Source organism: Alosa alosa, chromosome 22 (genome assembly GCF_017589495.1).
Source record: "Alosa alosa isolate M-15738 ecotype Scorff River chromosome 22, AALO_Geno_1.1, whole genome shotgun sequence".
In the NCBI taxonomy this organism is placed as follows: Eukaryota; Metazoa; Chordata; class Actinopteri; order Clupeiformes; family Clupeidae; genus Alosa; species Alosa alosa.
This window is the reverse complement of record NC_063210.1, coordinates 21,949,973-21,973,261: the sequence shown is the minus strand read 5'-3', so window position 1 is coordinate 21,973,261 and position 23,289 is coordinate 21,949,973. Positions and strand designations below refer to the sequence as shown.

The 23,289-nt window shown below is 42.6% G+C and overlaps 2 protein-coding genes across 3 annotated transcripts in view; both read left to right on the top strand.

The window, feature by feature from the left end:
* Positions 1–12,601, top strand: part of ccdc6b (coiled-coil domain containing 6b) — a 33,363-nt gene extending 20,762 nt beyond the window's left edge. Inside the window, exons 7-9 of the mRNA XM_048232653.1 lie at positions 3,185–3,285; positions 7,590–7,711; positions 9,152–12,601. Of these exons, the coding sequence (XP_048088610.1) occupies positions 3,185–3,285; positions 7,590–7,711; positions 9,152–9,352 (424 nt within the window). The 3' untranslated portion in view covers positions 9,353–12,601. The remainder of the gene's footprint in view (positions 1–3,184; positions 3,286–7,589; positions 7,712–9,151) is intronic.
* Positions 12,602–14,358: 1,757 nt separating this feature from the next.
* slc16a9b (solute carrier family 16 member 9b) lies at positions 14,359–20,275 on the top strand. 2 transcript variants are annotated; one of them, XM_048233876.1, is made up of 6 exons: positions 14,359–14,661; positions 15,264–15,517; positions 16,642–16,785; positions 17,135–17,230; positions 17,600–18,472; positions 18,757–20,275. In XM_048233876.1, the coding sequence occupies exons 2-6, from the start codon at positions 15,313–15,315 to the stop codon at positions 18,936–18,938; spliced, it is 1,500 nt and encodes a 499-aa protein (XP_048089833.1). In that variant the 5' UTR covers positions 14,359–14,661; positions 15,264–15,312; the 3' UTR covers positions 18,939–20,275. The 2 variants fall into 2 exon arrangements, with proteins under 2 accessions (XP_048089833.1, XP_048089834.1); XM_048233877.1 differs by lacking the exon at positions 14,359–14,661 and having other exon boundaries at positions 14,668–15,517.
* Positions 20,276–23,289: the final 3,014 nt, after the last annotated feature.

Here is a 23,289-nt window from a genome sequence, read left to right as displayed (position 1 = left end):
AATGATATATTGAGTCTAAAAAATATGCAAGAACGTTAGCAAATTACCAAAATGTTAATGTACCTTCTCTGAGTTTTTCGTGGTGGCAAGTTCTGCACAATCCTTCATACCCACACACCGTTTCACTTGGTTTCACTGAAACCAAATCTAGACTGCATTTTCTGGTAGGAGTCTTCAGCACGCAAGTTTGTCACGTCCGACCATCATAGACCTCTGGAGTCTAGCTTGATTTCTCTAACTTGCTAACAAGTCGCAAGTTAGCTCTGGGGTAGCAAAATCAAATTGTACGCCTTCACGTACCATTGATTATAATATCTACTCGAAGGTTGAAGACAAAAAGTGTGTTGAGGAAAACGTCTGCGTCTCCGATTTAAATTAAAGCTCCCCCTTTGCGAGAATTTAACAGGTGATCTCCTTGTATGGGCATAGATGGTAGCTTTTGTAGCCCGAACTTCAGAGGTCTATCAGAGCATCGTCATGTGTGGTGGTCACATCACATGGTTAGGCCTACTGTTTGCAAATGTGAACTTGAAAATATGTGCAATTAAAACAAATAAGCCAATGAAAATCATTTGAGAATTGTTGTACAACAGCTAAGCTCTTACAGATCAGACTAATTTATAAAACAAATAGTTCTGGATGAGCATTACATTAGTTCACTTAGAGAGCTCTCTGATGGATAAGCCTGAGTAAAATATGAGATATATATAAATTGAGCAAGTCTGAGTATTGTATAAGCCTTTGCTGAGATCTCTTTTGTAAATCAAAAAAGGACTAAACTGAGATGACTAGAATGAGAACGGTTCAAGCTTGTGAAGAGATCTCTTGGATCTGATGGAGCCTAATCTGAGATTTACCAAAATGATCTGAAATGAGAATTGCATGAGTTTACAGAGAGAGCTCTCTGGTGGATCAGCCTGAGTAAAATATGAGATGTATAAATTAGACAACACTGAGCATTATTTAAAATATTGATGAGATCTCATTTGTATATTAAAGGGAGTCTACACTGAGATAACTTAACTCTTTTGCTCCGGAGACAAAAGCAATAATCTAATTTTTTATATCACTGTGATCTCATTATTGTCTAGGAGAAACAACTGAGAAAGAGAGGAGCTCTCATTTTAACATTTTTCTTTCCTCTGGGCTAGCAGCACACTTTATATCTATCCCCATTTACCACTAAACATATACAACTCTTACAAAGTTTATCTGATCCCCATTATCCACAAAAACACATGTGGGTTTGGGGGCCAATATAACGCCAGGGGTTTGACATCAGTCACATGACTGTCACATGACACTACATCCAATATGGATGCCAAGGGGGGGTGGCATTGTTTGACACCAGACACATGACTGTCACATGACTTTACATCCAATATGGCTGCCCAGGGGTTTGACACCAGTCACATGACTGTCACATGACTCACAAAACAATATGGCTCCCCAGGGGTTTGACACCAGTCACATGACTGTCACATGACTCACAAAACAATAACAATAACAAACAACACGTGGTGACAACCACATGGCTAATTTGCATAAAAAGGAGGCGTGGTTATGATGTGATTTATGACGTTTTGGGGGGCGGGGCTTATTTTGACAGATAGTTCATGATAATAACTAGACTTACAGAATTTTTGAAGTCTATAAGCCTTGGCCTGCATTAAGTAAAATAGAAGTAATAATAATAATAATATCAATAACCGTATCAAATATCAATAGTGAAAATAAACAAAGAACATAAATTTACAAACCGTAACATTTAGAATAAGTTAATTAAGTGCAAGCAGAACAGAAGTCTTCAGACCCCTCTTTAAGTGTTAAAAAATACAAATTAAAAGCCAGCTTTGAAAGGGTTCTATCGAGGTATAATTTGGCAAGCTCCCAGACGTGCTCTGTCTAAGACATGCAGAAGCATTGTGGTGAGGGGTTGGCCCTAATGCGAGAGCAGTGAAGTACTGTAAAAATGACTTGGCCTTGTGTGAACACAGCTAAGCATTGTAATCATGAGATGGCTGTGTGCGGTTGAACGCAGCCGACTGCTCTTCCCGGGTAACCGCCCAGTAATTGCTGGTGTCATTTCCCCCTCTCTGGGACATTGTGTTTTCAGCGGCCATCCCAGGGCTGACACTCTTACAGGTCGGACAACCAACAGACACGCAGTGCTGTCTGTGCCAACTCGAGAACAAACTAGCCGTGCTCTAGAGTTGCTTTTGCCGGCGCGTTTCCTTGCTGAAGAGGGCACACCTCGCGACCTGAGCTGGCCTGACACAGGGGTCAGAGGAAGTCCGTGTTTGGAGGAGTCGGATAACTTAAATACACAGAGATGACAAAGCTATTTGGATTTAGGGCAATAAAAGGATGGGTTTTTATTCGTTTGTTGAATTTAACTGACACTTCTGTAAGGGTGGATAAAAAGATGGGTCCAACAAGCGTGTTCTTGTTCAACTTAAAGAATACACAGTGTCATCTTGGTTTACAAGAAACTTTGCATAGAGCTATGACACACACACACACACACACACACACACACACACACACACATACAAAGACATTTGATTACGGAGTAGGACAAATATTTGATTTGTTTAGAGACGTGTATCCCGGAAGTTCGATACGGAGCTTACAGCCATCTCACATTTCAGCAGTATAACAGTTGTTCCTGATGCACATGATGACAGTAGCATGTCATCTAACTAGCTAGCCAGCCCCCATGCAGCATTAGACAAGTATAGGCTTGGTCCTGCTCCCCTTAACTGATTTTGTTCCCAGACAGTTTTTACATTTACATGTATTCATTTGGCAGATGTGTTTATCCAAAGCGACTTACAGCAATAGAATAACATTTAAGCTTTGTTTTTATTGATTAATCTGATTTTGTACTTCCCTCAGCTTGCAGATGCCATGTTTTGATAAGATTATGTTAGTTTATTTATTTATTTTGTTGATGTGTGTGTTATTTTTATCCCTTAAAGGTGTACTGTCACACCGGTGAGATGGGAATGTTGGAAAATGAACGTTCTAAAGAATTTCTGGGTTGATTGAATTCAACATAGAATTTTAGAACCTTGAATTGTTGCGGAACGGAATCTTATGTTAGAATGTTCAAAAACCCACACTTTTAACTATCTTGGGAATTCTCCTCTAATGTGTGTGTTGTGTGTTCCCGATGGTCCAGGTACTTTAACGAGATGTCCGCTCAGGGACTACGGCCTCGGACCGTCTCCAGCCCCATCCCCTACACCCCCTCGCCCAGCTCCAGCCGACCCATATCACCAGGTGTGTGTGTGTGTGTGTGTAGTGTGTGTAGTGTGTGTGTGTGAACGAAAAGATGAGATATTCATTTCCATTAGTATCCTGCCATGAATGCCGTGTGTCTGACTGTCTATATCTGTGGTCAATGCTTTATGAATGAGTGGTTGAGGTGCATTTGTAATACGTCTATTGTAGGGGTAATATATTTTCATATAACTGGTTTACACACACACACACACACACACACACACACACACACACACACACATACATACATACATACATACGGAAATTTTAGGCATCCAGTAGCAAGGGATAATGTATAGAACGCCGGTCATTATCGGAAAATAAGTCCCGACAGGGCGAACAGGACTTGCTTTGTTCTGAAGGGACTTATTGACCGGCATTCTATACATCATCCCGCTTATTACACGGCTACTTGCCAAAACGAAAAAATAAACTCCACATGATATGACTCTTTACATTTATTTGTTACCGTTTCATTGTGGCTTTTGCTGAGAAACAAATAGTTCGCAACTCTACTTCGCTGAACTTGAATCAAACATTCTTTAGAACACAGCTGATCAACCGTCTGCTTTCACTTTTGAATGAAGTTCCATTGCAAGAAGTGAGCGGACTACTCACGGAGTGATATGACCGACATGAATAAAAACCACAAAACCCATTTTCCTTGACAGCGGTCTGTTATACTTAGCAACGGTCTGTTATCGAGAAATATCAGACCACTAAACATTGGGAATGCCCATTTAAGTGATGGAGCATTCTACAGCATTATGAAGAGCTGTGTAATAAACAACTATAAACAAGCACACATATATCTCACATGCATAAAAATCACTCACAGAAATGTCAAAATTTAAAGAGCATGTGAAGTGATTACAAAGGTCTGGTATGGACTGACCATGTGATGCGTTGACCAAGATAAGGTGCTATGAGTGTGTGCAATGGTGGTAGTGCAAAAGTGAACAGTGTAATAACTTTACTTATTATTAAATATTAACTATGACTATGAAAAGACAAGAATGTAAACATAATATAATTGCTTGTATCATTTACCAGGTGTGTGTGTGTGTGTGTGTGTGTGTGTTTATAATCTACACCACAACCACAGCGATGTGGTTTACACATATGGTTTCGGAGTTGTTTGCCTAGTGTGTGGTCCTGTAGAAGTTAATAGAGTGACTTATCAAGGTTACACTACCACTAAAAAACGGACTTGGACTGCATGGAGAAACATGTTGGTGTTTTTTATGGTTATTTTGAGAGCAACTCTCTCTTTCTCTCGTACAGTGTTTGCATTTCCTGTGTACTTCTGCCTTCCTGCACAGATATTTGAACAGCCCTGGTTTCAAGGTAGACTTCAGACAGAGTGTGTGTGCGTGTGCCTCTTGTTCCAGGTAGATTTGAAACGGAGCATTGCAGTCTGCTACCACATGTTCTCCATTTCCGAGTATACTTCCTGACCAAGAAAAAAAAACAAAAAAAACTCATGCGGCATCACCACATTTATTATTAAAACATCTAACTGGAGTGTCTCATCAGAAAACTTTCTAGTCTCTTTCTAGTTTCTGGTCTTGTCCAGAACATCCCTGAAGACACTTCGTGGGCTTCTGGTCATGCTGCCGTGGCCAATTCATGTGTGCAAAATGGTTTCTCGTGCTCCATGAACCACTCCTTCACAATTCGAGCCCGATGAATCCTGGTATTGTTGGCCTTGAGTATTCTCAATGAAACATAGGGGATACTAGAAATAATGGCCATCCCCAAAGGAAAAAAAGACTTTATGATATCTTCATTTTTTATGGTCAGAGGCACTTCAGAAAAAGAACTTTGTGTATTCCACCATGTTCCACAACCTTTCTAGGAAATAATGACTCTTAACTGTGAACTAAACGCCATACGTTCATTACCGGTCATAAAAACCCTGTCCACCCAGTCAAAGTCCAGAGAAGACTCACAGTAGTAAAAAGGAGATGCTGTACTGTACGCAGCCCATATGCGAGTCGTTGCTCAAGTTACATACAGCAAGGGGCCTTCAGCTACCTCATTTTTTTCAGACTGATGGACTGATGCAAGATGCAAATTAAGCAAAATAAAAAACAGTGTGGAATGAGCGGTTTTTCAAAATCATGTGTTTAGTAGATTATAAGTGCTTTTTGAATTTGCGAAGAGATTAGCTCATTTCTAAGAGATTAGGAGTGAACAGGGAGGTCACTGCTCAGTGTAATTTCCATTCATGGGTCTTTGATGCATTACGACCTTCTGGAAAATTCTCAAGCCTCCAAGGAGCTGGTAATTATAAGTCCATTAAATCAAAGACCCATGAATGGAGAATCCTACTAAGTATTTTATAAGCTCTGCACAGATTTCCTGTTATTTTTTGCGTAATAAAAGTTTTTTTTTCCCCTTGGTCATTCAAGCTAATTCAATAAAGGGCAAGGACAAATATGGTACTTTTTCCCCTCTTCCCTGCCTCAAAGAGAGGGGAACTCATCCTTGTGTTTGACAGTGACTGTCTTGTGAGCTAAAGCCGTAAGGACAAAAAGACACCGGCTCACTGCAGTAGTCATGCACGTTTAAAGCCAGTTAGTCGTCTGTTCAGTCCACGCGATAGTTAAGAGTATGAGCCATTTAAAATTGTTTCTGAGCCATTTAAAATACAGTTCATTTACGGCATCAACTGATTAATTAGACACAATGTAACGGCTAAGTGTAAAAAGTAAACACGGTGTATAATTATGAAACACATGATTAATAAGTCGGATTATAGTATCAGTAGGTCTAAGCCTACTGCAGTGCTAAGTATGTTGATGCGTAAACGTTGAACTTTGTTTGGTGTATGGTAACCCAGTGTGTTTAGGTCTATTATGTCATGTGGGTTAGGCCTCACTACCAGTTTTAATGTGTTGAACCTTATGGTAGATGTATGTTTCTCCTACCTCAGAATAAAGCATGTTATGGTTCGCCAGATCAAAGTTATTTGTGTTTATCTTTGGGCACAAGAAATCAGGAAGACTCATGATTTACGCCATCCACTCATTCCAGTAGACAATAGACGCTCATGCTCGTCGTTAAAGTGCACGATCGGATTCACCTTTCTGCTGCTCTCTCTGCACACCGATTCTGACTGCTTGCAGTTTTACTACCATCTTTATCTCCGATTGTTATTCTCGTTGCTGTAAATCCTATTCAGGATTAAACTGTCGACTCTTATCTCCGTCTACTGAACCTTGAACCTTGAGTCTTTCTGGTAAAATTGCTTTGTGTTGTGTTGTGTGCTTTGGGTAAAGCTTCGGAACCTAACCTGTAAACTCTTCATCTATCTCCGTCTACTGAATCGTAAACGGAGTCTTTCTGGTAGAAGTCTTATGTTTTCGTGCCGTGTGCTGAGGTGAAGTTCCGGAACCTGAGAGTGTGGTCAGGCGGTGCCACAGCTGTTTAGCGTACAGATACTGAGGTGTGCGTGTTTTCTCAGCCAGGCGCTTCCTGTTTTCTCTGCTCATGCTGTTCACTCAAACGAACAGCCCGCACCTTGAGCTCCCATCAAAACAAACGCCATGTGTCATGTGACGCCTTCAAAGTTTCACTTCCATAGCTGAGGATTGTTCTACCCCCTGATAGTGTTGTGACAGACTGTGGATATTATTTTCACATACACACACACACACACACACACACACACACACACACACACACACACACACACACACACATACACACACACACACACACACACACACACACACACCAAGCTGTGGATGTTATTTTCACTTGTAAAAGTGCTACAATTACAGATTTTGGACACACACACACACACACACACACACACCACCTCACCCCACCCCACCCCACGTCGTCAGGTCAGCCGAGTTTAAACTGTGTTGTGTTTTGTCAACACAGATTATAGCTATATTGCTGTTACTCTAGTTTGGAACACAGTTGCCCACAAGTGTGTTATCAAAACAAAATAGGTTGTGTGTGTGTGTGCGTGTGGTGGTGGTGGGGGGGAGTCACAAAGTTAAACAGCAACCTTGTATGTGAGGGAGAGCGAGACTATGAAAGTTACTTTTGCAGGAATTTGTGCTCAGCTGTGAATTTCTGGAAGGGAGAGTGTCTGATATGATGTGTGGGAGTGGGAGAAATGTTTGGCTGAGATGGAGCTGTGTGTGTGTGTGTGTGTGTGTGTGTGCGCACACTTGGTACTTTGCTGTAATGTAATGTGTATTGTGTATTACTCCATATTGAGGTTTTTGAACTCTCTCTTTCTCTCCATCTCTCCCCCTCTCTTTCTGTCTCTCTCCTTCCAGGGCTGACATATGCCAGTCACACCGTGGGCTTCACTCCTCCGACGACCCTCACCCGAGCGGGCATGTCTTACTACAACACTCCCGGCCTTCACATGCACGTGGGCACCTCGCATGGCATTACAGTGAGTCACAGAACACACATGCGCACGCACACACACACACACACACACACACACACACACACACACACACACACACACACACACACACTTCACAAACACCCTAGTAAAGGCACACGCACACACACACTCAAACACAAAGAGATCAGGCACACCCTGGAGCAGATAATCTCTCATACTCCCTTTTAAATAAAACACACACACACACACACACACACACACACACACACACTCTCGCGCACACACACTCTCGCGCACACACACTCGCGCACACACACTCCAGAAAGAATCCCCGCACATCGCTGTCACAGGGATTCACATCATGCAGCGTCCTGCAGCGTGCAATATCTCACTGAGCTTTTCTGGGCTGCTCAAGCAGCACGTGCAGGGAACACACACACACACACACAAAACCTTTTAGACACACACACAAACACCAAGCAAGCAGGGCGCATCCCCAGAAACGATGCTTTATGCACACAGACAAAGCACGCGGTAGGCACTAATATGCAAACACAAAAACTGGTCGAGTTTGTGTGCTAACGGCTGGAGAAATGTACTCCGCAAAGCTCACAGCCTTGGCCACATAAGCACACATGATCCTTCGTGCAGCATAAAAAATCTCTCTGCATACAGTACATGACTGATGGGATACAAGGCTGAACAGTTCAGAATGACCCTGTACCAAGTGGAGTAACTGCATCACACTCTTTTTAATGACACTCCTGGGAATGCTTATTGGTTTAAATGTCATTTACTTTTGTTTTCCTGCACTCTGATTGGATTAAAGGGCTGGGCTGTCCACACCTATAATGAGAATGGCAAAAAAAAGTAGATAATATGCATGACGACGTCCATATATAAACTATAACAATAATGGTATGAAGAACAATATCGTTGGGGATTACTTTTAGAGCGATTTTAAGAACGATTAAAAGCTCACAGCCAATAAATATCCATCAAATTATAGACATCACATCCATCAACATAAGGAGAGACTTTACTTATCGTTGGTCAGTGTGGACGCTCATATTGTTAGAGTTACAATTATCTTTGGCCCCAAACCCAGCTATCAGTGTAGTGCAGTAGTGCTCGTTCCTGCTCGTTCAGTTCAGGGAAAACACACACACACACACACACACACACACACACACACACACACACACACACACACACACACACACAGTTGGACTATGAGATGATGGGCAACACTGGATCTGAGCCACCACAGACACGTTTTGTCCTGAGTCGCCAAGCAGACTGGCCTCAAGTGACCTGAGTCGGTGTATTCTTCTCTGATGATGATCCTGGCATAAGGCCTAACCATCACGTGTGACTGGTTCTCGTCCTCTCTCCGCCTCTCTCTTTATTTCTCTCTCTCTCCCTTTCTCTCCTCCCCTCCACCTCCCTCCTGCTCTGTCCATCTTCCTCTCCTCCTAACAGAGACCCTCCCCGAGAAGGAGCAACAGTCCAGACAAGTTCAAGCGGCCCACGCCGCCCCCCTCCCCCAACACGCCGGCCAGCCTACTCACTCAGGCTCCGCCTCCTCTGGCCCCTCCCAGCCAGCCCTCCGCCAGCCAATCAGGGGCCTCGCAACAGCCTCTCCACCAATCCCAGCAGCAGCAGCCGCCACGGGACGCATGACTCGGCATCATCACCGCCGCCGTTCCACTCCTCCGTTTCGCTCCCCTCCTCCGCTGTCACCGGACAGGACTGGAGACACACAGACACACACACACAGACACACACACACAGACACACACACACAGACACACACACACAGACACACACACACACACACACACACACGCACTCCTACACACACACTCACGCATGCAAACGCACACATACACTTGCAAACACACACCAATCAACTTTGCGCTTACAACCCTTACTCACCCGCGCTCCTTAAACAACTCTTACACTACCCAAATAAACATTAAAGTTGTCGACTTGCACTGAGATCCTACAGACTTAACTGTGTTATCAGTTTCACGATAAGAGGAAAACCAAAAAAAAAAAAAGGAAACGTTTTCGTCTTTCGAATGCAGATGGTTGGTTGTCGCCTTGACAACACTTCAGACGTCCACGTGGTGGTGACCCCTCCTCAGTGCTTGCAAGCCCCGCCTCCCCTTAATCCCACACTAATGAGGCGTGACGCTTTTCTCTCACACCTGGTCTGAAGGCATTAGTGCCTTTTAAATTTCAAAGAAAGAGAAGAAAAAGGGATGTTTTTTTCTGACTAGTTATTTTATAACATTAAAGATTGTCTCGATACAATAGACAATGGACATCATCAGCTATCAGTTTGTGCCTGTATAACCGGACAGTATACCTTCCAATATAAAGCTGCTAGTGAGATCACAAAACAGAAAAATGGTACTCCTTTTTTTTTTTTAGACAGGTAGTATGAAAAATAAGATATAATGTTTTGCCCCTGGCTTTTACCTCAACTTGGTTATATGCATGTGCGTATATGCAGTTGAAATCGAATGCTGATTGACTTTCACCTGAAAGAAGTCACACTTAACCAAGTGGTTGTACGAGTTATAGCTTGGACAAGTTGACAGCTAAAGATGTTTTGAAGGCCTTTAAAGGTGTGTGTGTCTGTCTGTGTACGCGTGTGCGTGCGTGTGTGTCTGCATTTGTGTGTGTGTGTGTGTGTGTGTGTGGTAAACAGTTGAAGGTTGTTGTTGTATGTCTCGTCACTCTGTCGCAGTGGGTTCCTGTCCAGCCAGAGTTTAGAGAGAGATGCCGAACGGAGACTTATTAGTGCCTGTAGGGTCGACCTTGGAGCAATATGCAGAATTTTGGCCTTTCTATAAGACAAGTCCTCTCGGTTTATGGCGACTGGTGTGTAGAGCCCCAATAATACTCATCGCCATGGAGATTTGCCGTGGCTCTGGGGTCAGACATTTCCTCTCTTCCTGTTGTTATTCCATGTACAACCATCACCGCCGATGCTGTCGGTGTATTGTGAGAAGTTTGAGTTCGATCCACAGAAACTTCACAGAAATGTACCTGTAGAGGTAAATACTCTCAGAAATGTACGTACCTGTCTCCACAGGAAAAGACTCTCACTCCCCAAACAAAGATTCTTTTTTTGTTTGTTTGTTTTTGTTTCTCTCTTCTCTGCCCCCGTACTCTGGTCATGTCATACATGGGAAGTGTGTTTTGTGTGTGTGTGTGTGTGTGTGTGTGTGTGTGTGTGTGTGTGTGTTTTTTTTTGTTTGTTTGGAGTCCCTTCCTACTGAACAGCACTTTTTTGACACCTTGTTTCTTGACATAAAGACTTCAGAATAACCTTTTTTGTGTGCAGGTGTGTGGAATGAATATCAGAATCTGAATCGCAGTAGGGATCTATTCCTTTAGGGCCAAAAGAGCACCGTTGCTCTTCTTGGGAGATTGTCGGGTTCTCCAGGAGTTGCGTCTGAAACTGGTACCACTGTGATATCTTTTCAAGCAGCATGTGTTGATGGTGACAACTATGCGAGACAAGAGAACCGATCAAGATCACTTATGAGTGTAAATAAGATGTATTTTCTGTTTTTTTAGTAAGCTTTGAAAGAGGAAAAACAAAAAGTGTTCCCGCCCATTGCACACGCACGTGTGTTTGTGTGTGTTTGTGATCTAGTCTTAAGCCTTTGTCATTTCCGTGGTGATAGTAGACTTTTGACCCTTCCTTGCCCTCACAGCTCCCAGATTCCAGGGCGCTTTATGTTGGACCAGCTTAGATGTGAAACTAGAACAACACAGAGCACTTAGCTGATAATTTACTGTGTCCCCCACTTTAATTATAGTGACCATTCACTCGATGAAACCAAATATAACCCTAAAACAAAGTTGATCAAATCAATAAAGTACAAAACCAAGCCTGGCCATGTTGGAAGTGATTTGCGTCATGACAGCAATGCAGCTAATGACACTTTGACAGAAAGAAGTTTTTAACATTCTGGAAATTTTCTTTCTTGTTTTCTTTGTCTGTCCATTTTTCTTTGTTTTCTTTGTTATACTTATAGTAACACTGTGGCCTACCTACACACACACACCAACACATTTTCATTATGGTATCGAAGCAACTCACACCTCCATCACTGTGTTGGCGTGACTAGGAGAGGTAATAGGTGTGAGTCTTTGGGGGAGAATGTGGGTGCATATTGTCGATTGTTTTTTGTTTTGCTATTTCTTTTTTTTTGTTTATCAATTCAAACGGCACGAGGGGACTCTGAAACTAGATTTTTTGATGGTGTTGTTTCATTTTGTGTGTGTAAGGGTGTCATTTTCAAAATGATATATTGTAAACCTTTTTTTTTTTATATATATACGTTTGTCTTGTAAATATGCTTAATTTGATTGTTTAAAATATGTTTTACAAGGAAGTGTTCATCTACACATTTCATAATTTTACCAGAACTCACCATCAGGTTTTGCTCTTCTGTTTCTGTTCATCTTCTCTCTCTCCATTTCTCTCTCTCCATCCCTCTCTTTCTTTCTGGTAAAGCATTTTAATTTCAAGACTGTTGACAAATGAATGTAAAGTTTTGCTCATGTATAGCTTGCATTAGTAAATGGAACACCTATGAGCCTTATCTCACTGTGGTATTGGTATTTGGGGGGGGGGTGTAAGCATAATCTAGCTTATCACCACATCAACACAATTAAAAAAGCCTTAACGTGTGGTCCACTTTTGAGTCTTGTGTCCTCACATTGCTTTGTTAGCTTTTTCATTTGTCAAGCAGTGGTGTGCTTCTAGATCTTTCTAGAAGATCCTTTGAGAGGTTGTATTTGCTGACGAGTGATTCTCCAGGGTTTCTCCATCTTAACAGACAGGGGCAGCTGTGTCTGTTGAAAGTAGGTTCAGGTCATCATTAATAAAGAGATTGTGGGTACGAAGTTGCTTGTGAGCCTGCCTATGTTTGTCCTTGAAGTCTTGTTTGTTCATTTCCACATGTAGAGGTCTAGCAGGGAGCCTTCTGGTATAGTGAGTTTCCAACTGTGTGATTAAATGTAGAGTAGTGGGTAGCCATGTTCACCTAGACTTGTCTTTAGCATCTAAGTGATGGCATGAAGGCATTTTCACATCTCAAGAAGTTGTCACTTTGACAGCAGACAAAATCGCCAACTGTGCGTCATCATCTCTAGCCACAGGGTGAACGGTTTCCTTCTGTATGGGTTTCGATATTGCTGTTTAATAAAAAAAGAATGTTATAGTTGTCTGAGGGGCCTCACCTTGCCTGCTCCTCTGTGTGAAACCCTAAATGGTATCAGTTTACATGGAGACAGGAACAACAAAGCCCTGGTCAGCCTCAATGTACTGCCAGTGAATCAGCAGACTCAACTTGAACAGGTTGTGAACTTTACAAAAATGGGTTCCAAAAAATTAAATTATGTAAAAACGATAAACTTGCTGATAGAACTAAGCCCTGAGCAATGTTTTCCACACCACCGAATAGAGTTAAGCGACTGATTTAGGTTTTTATTCTTACAAACCAGTCTGAGTAAAATGCGTTAATGCCGCAACACTAGGGGCCTACTGTATTGACTCCATGCTACCTGTCATCTGTTCTGTCCGTCAAATCAGACAAAACAAAAGTCTACCCCTTAAAGCAAATAAGGGCAGCAAAGACCAACCGCTGAGAAAGCGTGCGTGCCTAACATTGTGTTGTGTCTTGTGCATGTATGTGCGCATCCTGTGCCAAGCTGAAAATTATCGGTTATTTTATTCTTATTCGAAGTGTTCAAACAAAAAGCCGCAGTTTATCAATTCGACTTTGCCTACCCCAAATATTTTTCGAGGTCTATTGTTTTTCCCCTGTGTGCACCCTGTGTACCATTACAGCCTCAAATCACTGAGGCTGTATTGTAAACATGGTGACGTCATGACAGTTTGAAACAGTTCAACTACACATGTTGGCCTAGCCTATCGAAATGTCAATAAATACAGAATTCGGAACATACATCCTGAATGTATATGCTTTGGTCTCGTTCGCATCCTTCCCCCCAACCATAGCAACCCAGCGTCTGCACGTGTATTGTCATCAACAACCGGTTTGGACTGGAACTGTGGCGGTGTCAGATGTGGCACAGCGCCTCTATGGTTGGAATCTTGCACGTGGCATATGTTTATGTAGAGTAGATGAGCGGACTCCTGTTAGAGAATAAATTTATTCAATGAAATGAGCACATTCTCCAACACGTCGACCAAAGTGATTGAAGAACGGTCCTTATGTGAAATGTGATGGAAAGATGCTGCCTTGCCAGACTGGATAGCAGTCTTAATTTGTATCTTTAAATCCCTTGGTTAGTTTTCTGAGTTGTTCGAAATGTATTCTTCTTGGTGTTTGAGTGTGGGCTATATATGAAGTGATGACTTATTTTTAAAGGTTAGGGCGAGGGAAAATATTACTACATTTGATCACCTTCGGTGTGGGGAAATATAGCAGAATGTTACTGCCCATAGCTTAGGCTGTGTGAAGGGGTCCATTGCATCAGTCACTGGTTTTGCGGAAAGAAAAAAACCTGAAAGATGATTTTAATTTTTACACACAGAGACAAAACACAGAGTTGCCCAGCTCACGATACAGCATTGAGTCGTTTGATGTTAGGAACAGCTGTGCTTATAACCACTGTAAAAAAGAGGAGGAAGTTGAGCATCAGCAGAAAGACCAGCGAGAACAGCTTCAAACCGGTTTCAACACCCGGCAACAAAAGCCGCTACTGCAACCTTCCCCCTCAGTTGCCTCAGATTGCTACAGAAGAGTGAACAAGATGATGTTATCTTTCAGAAGATGCTGTTTGTGCATTAGTGTTTTACCATATTATTGCAACGCGCAATGATATTTAAAGTATTGGTCGGAGGTCCAGGGGCCAGCTAGCCTTAGCCTATCCATCTGGCTGCTTGAAGCTGACCAAATAGAAACATCAGTCTTTCTGCAGGTGACTGGACATTTGAGGTAAGATTGCATATGTTTTTAGACAAACAATAATTTACGTTAGTCCTTTGATTTCAAATGCTCTGATAGGTCTAATGTCAAGTATAGACAGGCTATGTTATTTCCAAAATGTATGAAAATTGTTAGTTTTTAATTTAACTAAATTCGTCGTAGGTAGTTGATGAAAAAACTGTAATTTGATGGTGAATCTGTCTTTTTCGCTGTTGGTGATTCGGTGATTCGTTTGAATTGTCATTAAAAAAAATAATCATCAAACACAAAAGAGCGCAAACTTTTGATTTTGCGCACCATCAGTGCGCTCCAGCTATCAGTGCGCTGATATCTTGGAACCAGAGCGACCGAGTGGAATGCGCTTTCGCTCATTCAAAAGTAACGACCAAGAGCGCACATTGCGCACCATGAAGAAAATTCTTCTCGGTTTAGGGTGCGGTTTCCGAGTCATAAAAAACGACATTTCAGTGATTTTCTTTCATGTATCAAAGGTTAGTTCAATATTTTTTTTTGTTTGTTTGTTTGTTTTTATTATTATTTATTTGCTGTAAATCTATATGTGCATGACCATGCTTGTCTTATGCCTACATCATCTCTATCCTCACCCTCAGGAACACTCAGACCTTACCTCAGCACACAAACAACAACAACAACAACAACATGACTCTCCCGAGCACAAAGAAAGCCCTGGACGGTGGCTGGGGTTGGGCCGTGGTGGTGGCTTCTTTCCTGGCCCTCTTCCTGGCCTACGGGTCACCCCAGTCTGTTGGAGTGCTCTACCCAGAGTGGCTGAGCACGTACCAGGAAGGCAAAGGCATGACCGCATGGGTGGGCTCCCTCGTGTCTGGCGTTGGCCTGATTGCAAGTAAGTTAAAAGTGTGTGTGGGTGTGACCCCCCCCCACACACACACACACACACTTCATTTGAACCTGCCTGAAAGCCCTTTAATCCACCCGGTGGAAAAGACAAAACACAAAGCTGTTTTTTCGCACACAGTGATTATATTATACATACATACATACATACATATATTATATACATACACCACTGGAAGGAAATTGAACACTCACACAACATTTGATAAAGTCAGCCAAACTCATCTGTGATAAATCAACACAAATTAGAGTCAACTCTGCCCAAGAGCAAAGCAAAAAGCTTCTTATTCTCCTCATTATATACAGATGATAAGGCTACATGGTATAAGGCTACATATATAAGATGGTCCTTATTAGTTTTCAAGTGTTGCTTTGTCAAGGGTCAAATTATGAAATTAGTACTTGACACTTTGTGTGAACTGCCCTGGCACAGTGGACTGATGTCCACCCTTCACCCTGGATACTGTACTGCAACTTCCCTCTGGCAGTTCTGATTTGATAACTTTCTCACCTTCTGTCAGTATTGATCAATAGGGTCAGCAATGAAACAGATAGGTCCATTGCATTCCAATCATTGACCAGAAAGCTGCTTCGTCAATATAGCCTCCAGCTCTGGAACAGTGGATAGCTAATGACGATGTGCGTGTGTATTGTACCACTGGGGCATTGATGCTGTCAGCACTAAATTTGCCTTGTCGTCCTAGCAGACACAGACATAGATAGGACACCATGCAGAAGTGAAAACATTTAATCTTGTGTAGGAAATTGACGTTCTAAAGAATATCTGGGTTCTTTGAATTCAACACGGAATTTTAGAACCTTACATTGTTTGCAGAACATAATCTTCTGTTAGAATGTTCAAAACTCCCCTGCTGAAGGGTTCCTCAAATTGTTTGAAAGGTACTGTATAAAGTCCTAAAGCATTGCTTACTGTACTGTTGTTAGCATAGTGCCCCAATATCCCAGAATCAATCACTTATCACCAATATTATACATGAATGGATGTGTATTGGCAGGTGATCTGTTAACCAGATTTTGCTGATTGCTGGTTGCTGATTGACCTCCCTGACTCATTTACTTAATATCTCTCTCTCTCCCTCTCTCTCCCCATAGGTCCCATTTGCAGTGCATGTGTGGTGAACTTCGGAGCCAGGCCAGTCACCATCTTCAGTGGGGTCATGGTGTCCGGGGGTCTGATGCTGAGTGCTTTTGCACCCAATGTCCAGTTCCTCATCTTCTCCTACGGCATAGTAGTTGGTAAGCCTGACTTAAAGCCTCATATCCTCTTTTGCAAGAATTAAAACCATGTACTGTAGCCTTAGATGTGTTATCAAGGAAGTGAATTGTCAGATAAACGCTTCTAACGCGACACACACCAGGCAAAGGGAGTGAAGGTGTGCAGAGCATCGCTACAACCTACATGCTCACCTGAATACCCTTTTGAACACCTGTTTGGAATGTCACTGAACAAGAATTAAGTAGGTAATGCAGGTGCTTTATGAGTCGAAAGAAAGAAAGTTGGTAATGAAAAGAATTCTATTGCTGGAATCCCCCATTGCCAGTCCTGTTTGGGTTCCGTATTGAGGCGGTTTATTCTATTTTCCAGGAATAGGCTGTGGTTTGGTCTATGCTGCTACCATGACAATCACCTGTCAGTATTTTGACAAGAGGCGTGGCCTGGCTCTTGGGATTGTCTCCACAGGTATGATACAGTCTCATTCATCACTAATGATCAATAATCATTTACTATTCAACTCTAAAGTAAGACTAGAACATATTGGATTTCATTATGTCTTTGTCTTCAGTATAGTGTGTAGTGTTGATATTGTTTGTTGTACAAATGCCAAAACTAGCTATATAAGCAATGAAGACATTTTGTTATTCTCATTCTGAATAACATCTGCTTTGTTGACATTCTATTGTCTGCTCTGTTTTGAAATTCCTTTGTGTTTGGACATTCTTTGGTTTTTATTTATTGTTGAAGAATCTCTGCATTCCAGTCAGGGAACACATATACTCACCTGTTAACCCCCCTCACACCCCACCCCACCCCACCCCATCCCCTCTCCAGGTACAAGTGTCGGAGGTTTCATCTACGCCACAGGTCAGAACGAGCTGATCGAGCTCTTCGGCCTGGACGGCTGCCTGCTGATCATCGGCTCGCTTGCACTCAACATCATCGCCTGCGCTGGACCCATGAGGCCTCTGCACGTCCCCACTTACTACCTCAAACAGAAGGCCGCCGCCCTGGAGAAGGCCGAGGGTCAGCTCCTGGAAAAAGTCGTGACCTCTGACCTTGACCCCGTCAAGCCGGTAGCGAGCGACCACAAGACAGCCGCCGATGACCCGCCGATGGCGACGGAGGGCGTCAAGGAGCCCGCGGAAGCCCCACTGGCGTTCGAGCGAAGCTTCTCCATCTGCGCCCTGCTGGTGGAGGTCATCAAGACCAAGCAGAAGTCCTACTCGACCTACCTGCGCTCGACGGCCGACCTCTTCCAGGACCGCGTGTTCGGCGCACTCTGCGTCACCATCTTCCTCTTCAGCCTGGGCGCCTTCCCGCCATTGCTCTTCATGGAGGACGTGGCGCAGAGTGAGGGCCTCGTCGACGGCGTCAGCCTCCTCCCGCTGGTGTCCATCGTCCAGGTGGCCGGCGTGCTGGGCAAGCTGGGCCTTGGCATGATGACGGACATCCGCTGGATGAACAGCGTCTACCTCTACGCCTTCACGGCCGTCGGCGCGGGCACGGCGCTGCTTGCCATCCCTGCCACCAACAGCTACGCCGGACTTCAGGTCATCTCGGCGGCCATCGGGTTCATGTCAGGGAACTGGTCTATCACGCCGTACGCCACCACGAAGGTTGTGGGCATCGACCGGCTCACTGAGGCCCACGGGATCCTCATGTTCTTCGGTGGTTTCGGGATCATGCTGGGACCTCCAGTTGTAGGTAAGCACGGAGGCCATCTTGGCTCAAACTTAGTAGGATCTCGAATTCCACACACATTTGCTCAGCCCTGCAAGGGTAGTTGTGCTTCTTGTTTCATTTTGGAAAATGAATGACATTTAGATTATATATATTAGTCACGTTTAGTTTAACAAACAAGACATACTTGTCAAAATACTACATTCAAAAAAGTTCACATTAACTTTACATGTACATTCCAAATGTACTGACGGAATTTAGTGCTCATTATGACACCGATCTCTCATTTCTCCTCTTCCTCCTGCCAGGCTGGTTCTTCGACTGGATGCAGTCCTACGACTTGGCCTTCTACTTCAGCGGAGGCTGTGTGCTGCTGGGGGGCTTCCTCCTCTTCCTCGTCTCCTCCCTTCCCTGCAGGCCCAGGGCCAGGGGAGACTCCCACCCCTCCGACCCACAATACACTAACGACCTGGTGGCGGCCGTGGCCTAAGCTATACTACAGCAACCGCCTCGTCTAAAGTCTAATACAGCTACAACCTGCCTCTGGGAGGAAAAAGATGTTTATTTTGAAGCAAGGGAAAAGGCAGTGTGGTTTATTTATTTCCTGAAATGCAGTTAAAACCTTTTTTTTTCTAGAACGGTAACGGGCTGTTCCAGCTTGTCCAAAATTGTGTTGCTAAAGCGTAAGGCATGTTCAGTTATTCGATCTTACTCTACCATGGGACCTTATAAGAGTTTAACGGTTCTGCAGGGTTATTTTGTTCTGGCCTTGTTCTAAGAGGCCCTGAGTACAGTTTCACACATAACGTAAACAGCTAAGTGATGGTTTATGTTTACAGTTACAGAGATTGTAATTTAAGTTACCACAGAGAAATGGGTGACTCCCTTTTTAATATCATAACTAAATGCAGCAAGGGGTTGCAGAAACACTAGAATGGAACTCTCACGCTGTATTGAGAAGCTGTCGAGAAATCTTCTCACCAGTTTGGAAGGAAAAACTTTTTTTTTCTGATATACTTTAATATGCAAAACATAAACAAATAACAGTTGGTGTGTGAGTGAATGAGTAATACAACGAGAGTTGGTATACTTTTAATTTGTTATTTTATGTATTGTTTTTATTGTTGTCAGTATTATTATTAGCTTATCTGTTGTCTTTGTGTATATGTAACCAAAGTGATACAGGATGTCTTAAGTTGATATTCTGGATTAGCTAGCCTTTCTGATGTATTGATTCAGCCTTACTGTCACTTGTAGATACAGTGGGGTGAATAGGTGCCCTTCTGCTTTGCCCAAACAAGGCAAATTGGGCATAATTTAGATTTGTTAGCATCCTCCAGTCAAGTCACTGGGTTGATTGATTTTTTTTTGTTTGTTTGTTCGTATGTTTTTTTAGTTTTTGTTTTGTTTCTGGACAAACAAACGATATGTGTGAAGCAATATGTATGACGCGCACACCATAAGGGGACCTGAATATATGTGCTTATTGTAATTTGTAGCCACCATTTCAATTACAATGGATGCTGTAACTCACCCCGGCCTTCGTAGGCAACGTTTGCAATACATGCACTGATATGGTCTAAGTGTTGATGCCATTTTGTATGTTCCTTATCCCAACATGGACCTGAAAATATTGTTGTTTACTTGAAAAAAAAAATGTCTTTTTAATATTTGTATCATAAAACCACAAATCCCTTTGATATCCCAGACTGAGATAGCAGTCTGACCCAAGACATGCTGTTTTTGTTATTTATGTATTTATGACTACAATGGTTCATTTGCCTTATTTTTTTAAATAAAATATTGACACATTTTTTGTAATAAAAACAGTCTGACTGATTATTTTCTTGACTGCTGGGCATGTATATGGACCCTTTCAAGAGAGTTCCATTATCAGCATCATAGTTGGCCCCACAAGACTTCCGTTTTAACATTCCATATGTTATCTTAATGCAGAGGAAGTAGATTGAGGCCCAAATAGAACGTTCAAGCATTGTTTTTGTTTTTATTGTTGAAAGGGTCTATAACCTTTAGGATCGCTATGGATACTGTAACTACAGTAACTATGTTGTGGGGTTGAGGCACTGAGGTGGACTAGTTTACCTGAGCTGCAAAATTCTTCTGTTTGCCACCTCATCGTGAGTGTGTCTGGGTGAACAGGACCCTTTGCAGGACCCCCCTCCCCCCCACACACACACACACCCTCACGTGCAATAATGAAACACTCAACACAGCAAATATATGGAGGGGGGAAGTGAGCTCTGACAAGTCCTCCTTTCATGGCTGCACCTAATTCCAGTCGTTTGAGGAAGGAAAAAAAAAACTAAAAGCAAACGTTGAGCCTCGCTTATTCTCAAATATTGTTTACTAATTTGAAGTGATGTTGATGTTTCAGTTAGTGTGGGAAACTGGACAGAGATTAGTCATATTATTAATGAAATCCAGAAACTGATGGGGGGGGGTACTGAGACACAACTGTATGTCAAACACTGTTCATAATATCCCAGCCAGGAATACACATTTTTTTTAATTTTGGTACAAAAACATCCTCTGATATGATCCTTTGAAGTACACACAAAGAACACTTTGAAAACAAGTCCTTCTTTAATACCATCACTGCAATAAGAAAACATGAAAGCACATCAATGACATTCTGAGCGACACCCTTCCTGCAGACAGCCCCCACCCCCCACCCCCATTCCAGCTCCCCAACACCAGTCATTTCCTGTTTCGGAGTTCCGTGGATCCCCATCATATCCCATTACGCGCCTGTGACTCTGTCTCTTTGTCTGGGTCCCGTATTCCAGTAAATCCGCCCCATCAGGGTGATTCACACATCACAGAGACCCTGGGCTGGTTTCAGCTGCTTTGCCGATGGTGCGGTCGGAAAGAGAAGAGCAGAGAGAGAGAGAGAGAGAGAGAGAGAGAGAGAGAGACAGTGAGACAGAGAGAGAGAGAGAGAGAGAGAGAGAAAGTTGGTCTAAAAGTGCCCCTGACACAGTTTCTCCCTCTCTCTTTCTCTGTGTGTGTGTGTGTGTGTGTGTGTGAAAGAAAGAGAGAGAGAGACAGCGAGACAGAGAGAGAGAGAGAGAGAGAGATCCCAAGTACTTAACATACCCATCATAACATGAATGAGATATTGTGTTCTCATCTGACATCTGATTTGCACAATGTGTTTGAGGGTTTGAAGCTGCAGAACATTTCTTCACACAGACTCCTTCATCATTCCCTCCTCCTAGTCTGGAACTTTCCTGTCTGTGTTCATTCATACATACACACACACATACACAAACATACATACATACACACACATATACAGACACACACACACACACACACACACACACACAGACACACACACACACACACACACACACACAGACACACACACACGCATACAAACACACACACATAAAAACATACACATACATAATTACCTCATTAGCTAGGTACTCCAACAACATTTCCCATTGTAAGGGCAAGAGGAAGCATTGTGTGTGGGCTATTCTGTAGGGTGGTAAGGTGTTTCTGGGTCATGTGACTCACAGAGGTGCAGTAGAGGGAGAGGGGTTTGCAGGGGGTGGTCAAATGGCTGAGTAATCCTCTGGTACTTAAAAGTATACTCTGTAGCACACTACTATTCTCAAGCCACTCAAAGGTTTCTTTTTGATATAAATAAATAATTTACAAAACTGGGTGGGTAATTCGTATTTGTCATGTGGAAAAAATGTTATGATCCAGGGAAAACATTCACAAATAAAGACAATTTTATTCCTTAAATGTCTATTTCTTGTTCCTTCAAGCAGTTTTTGTATGTTTACAACAAGCTCAATTCCTAATTAATCAAACTCATTAATTAAAACGAATTAAACTTCTCACACTTTTACATTCACTCCACTCAGGAAGAGGGTTCCTGAACATAAACGATATTTCAAGGTAGGTTATCTTTAGAGCAACATCCTATTCCAAAAATACCTCAAAGAAAAAGCCCAACAGGATATCCCACACCCACCTCCCCTCTACTTCTACCTCTAGAGAGAGCTGTATGAAAGATCGAAAGGTCCAAGCATGTGCGCGGCCGCACGCCCATGCACACACACACACACACACACAACCTTATCTTCAGTGAGCAAGCGACGTAACCTGATCTAGCTTTTAAAAGGCACACAAAGCTGTGGGAAGCAGTACACCTTACTAAACCAATCAGAGACAGGCATATTGCCTGTAGCTGAGGCAAAGCGCTTGTCATTATGTGACATCATGCTACCATAGGCAACTACAAAGGGTAACTCTTCTCTGTGTGTACTTAACTACTAATAAATGCAGAATACAGTTTTCTGTAAAATGTGCAACATAACTATTGGCAGAATTTGCATAGAAGCCAGCAATTTACTTTAAATGCTGATTTCCAGGTTAAGAAAGTCAAGACAGGCTAACTTTTAAGTGTTTAGAGGCTGAGGTAGCCTATGGGATGCTTGAGTATGAGGTCATAGCCTACTGTTCACTTATTCAGGACAGCAAGAATCAAATTTGGTCAATGGCGCCATCTGCTGTCTGTAACAAGACAGTGTAATAAAAAGATTGTATTGACCATTTTTCTCTCATCCTTAACAACCTAAAACAAACATCCCACCCACACAAGTAAAATACTGTAACTCCTCCAAAATGCTTAGATTATGTCTCAAAATAAAATATGGAATCAAGTCAATGAATAGGATGCCACCAAAATGTTTTTCTATTTAAGAAATATTTATTTCTATTTATATAGAATATATATATAAATATCTATTTATTTCTAGGCTACAATATAACCTGTAGTTGATCAAAGTGCTTTACAAAGG

Excerpts from the sequence above, each read along its gene's own strand:
- slc16a9b (XM_048233876.1), top strand. The coding sequence starts at position 15,313 with ATGACTCTCCCGAGCACAAAGAAAGCCCTGGACGGTGGCTGGGGTTGG. Across the intron at positions 17,231-17,599 it reads TCTTGGGATTGTCTCCACAG|GTACAAGTGTCGGAGGTTTC; the intron begins GTATGATACAGT and ends TCCCCTCTCCAG. Across the intron at positions 18,473-18,756 it reads GCTGGGACCTCCAGTTGTAG|GCTGGTTCTTCGACTGGATG; the intron begins GTAAGCACGGAG and ends TCCTCCTGCCAG.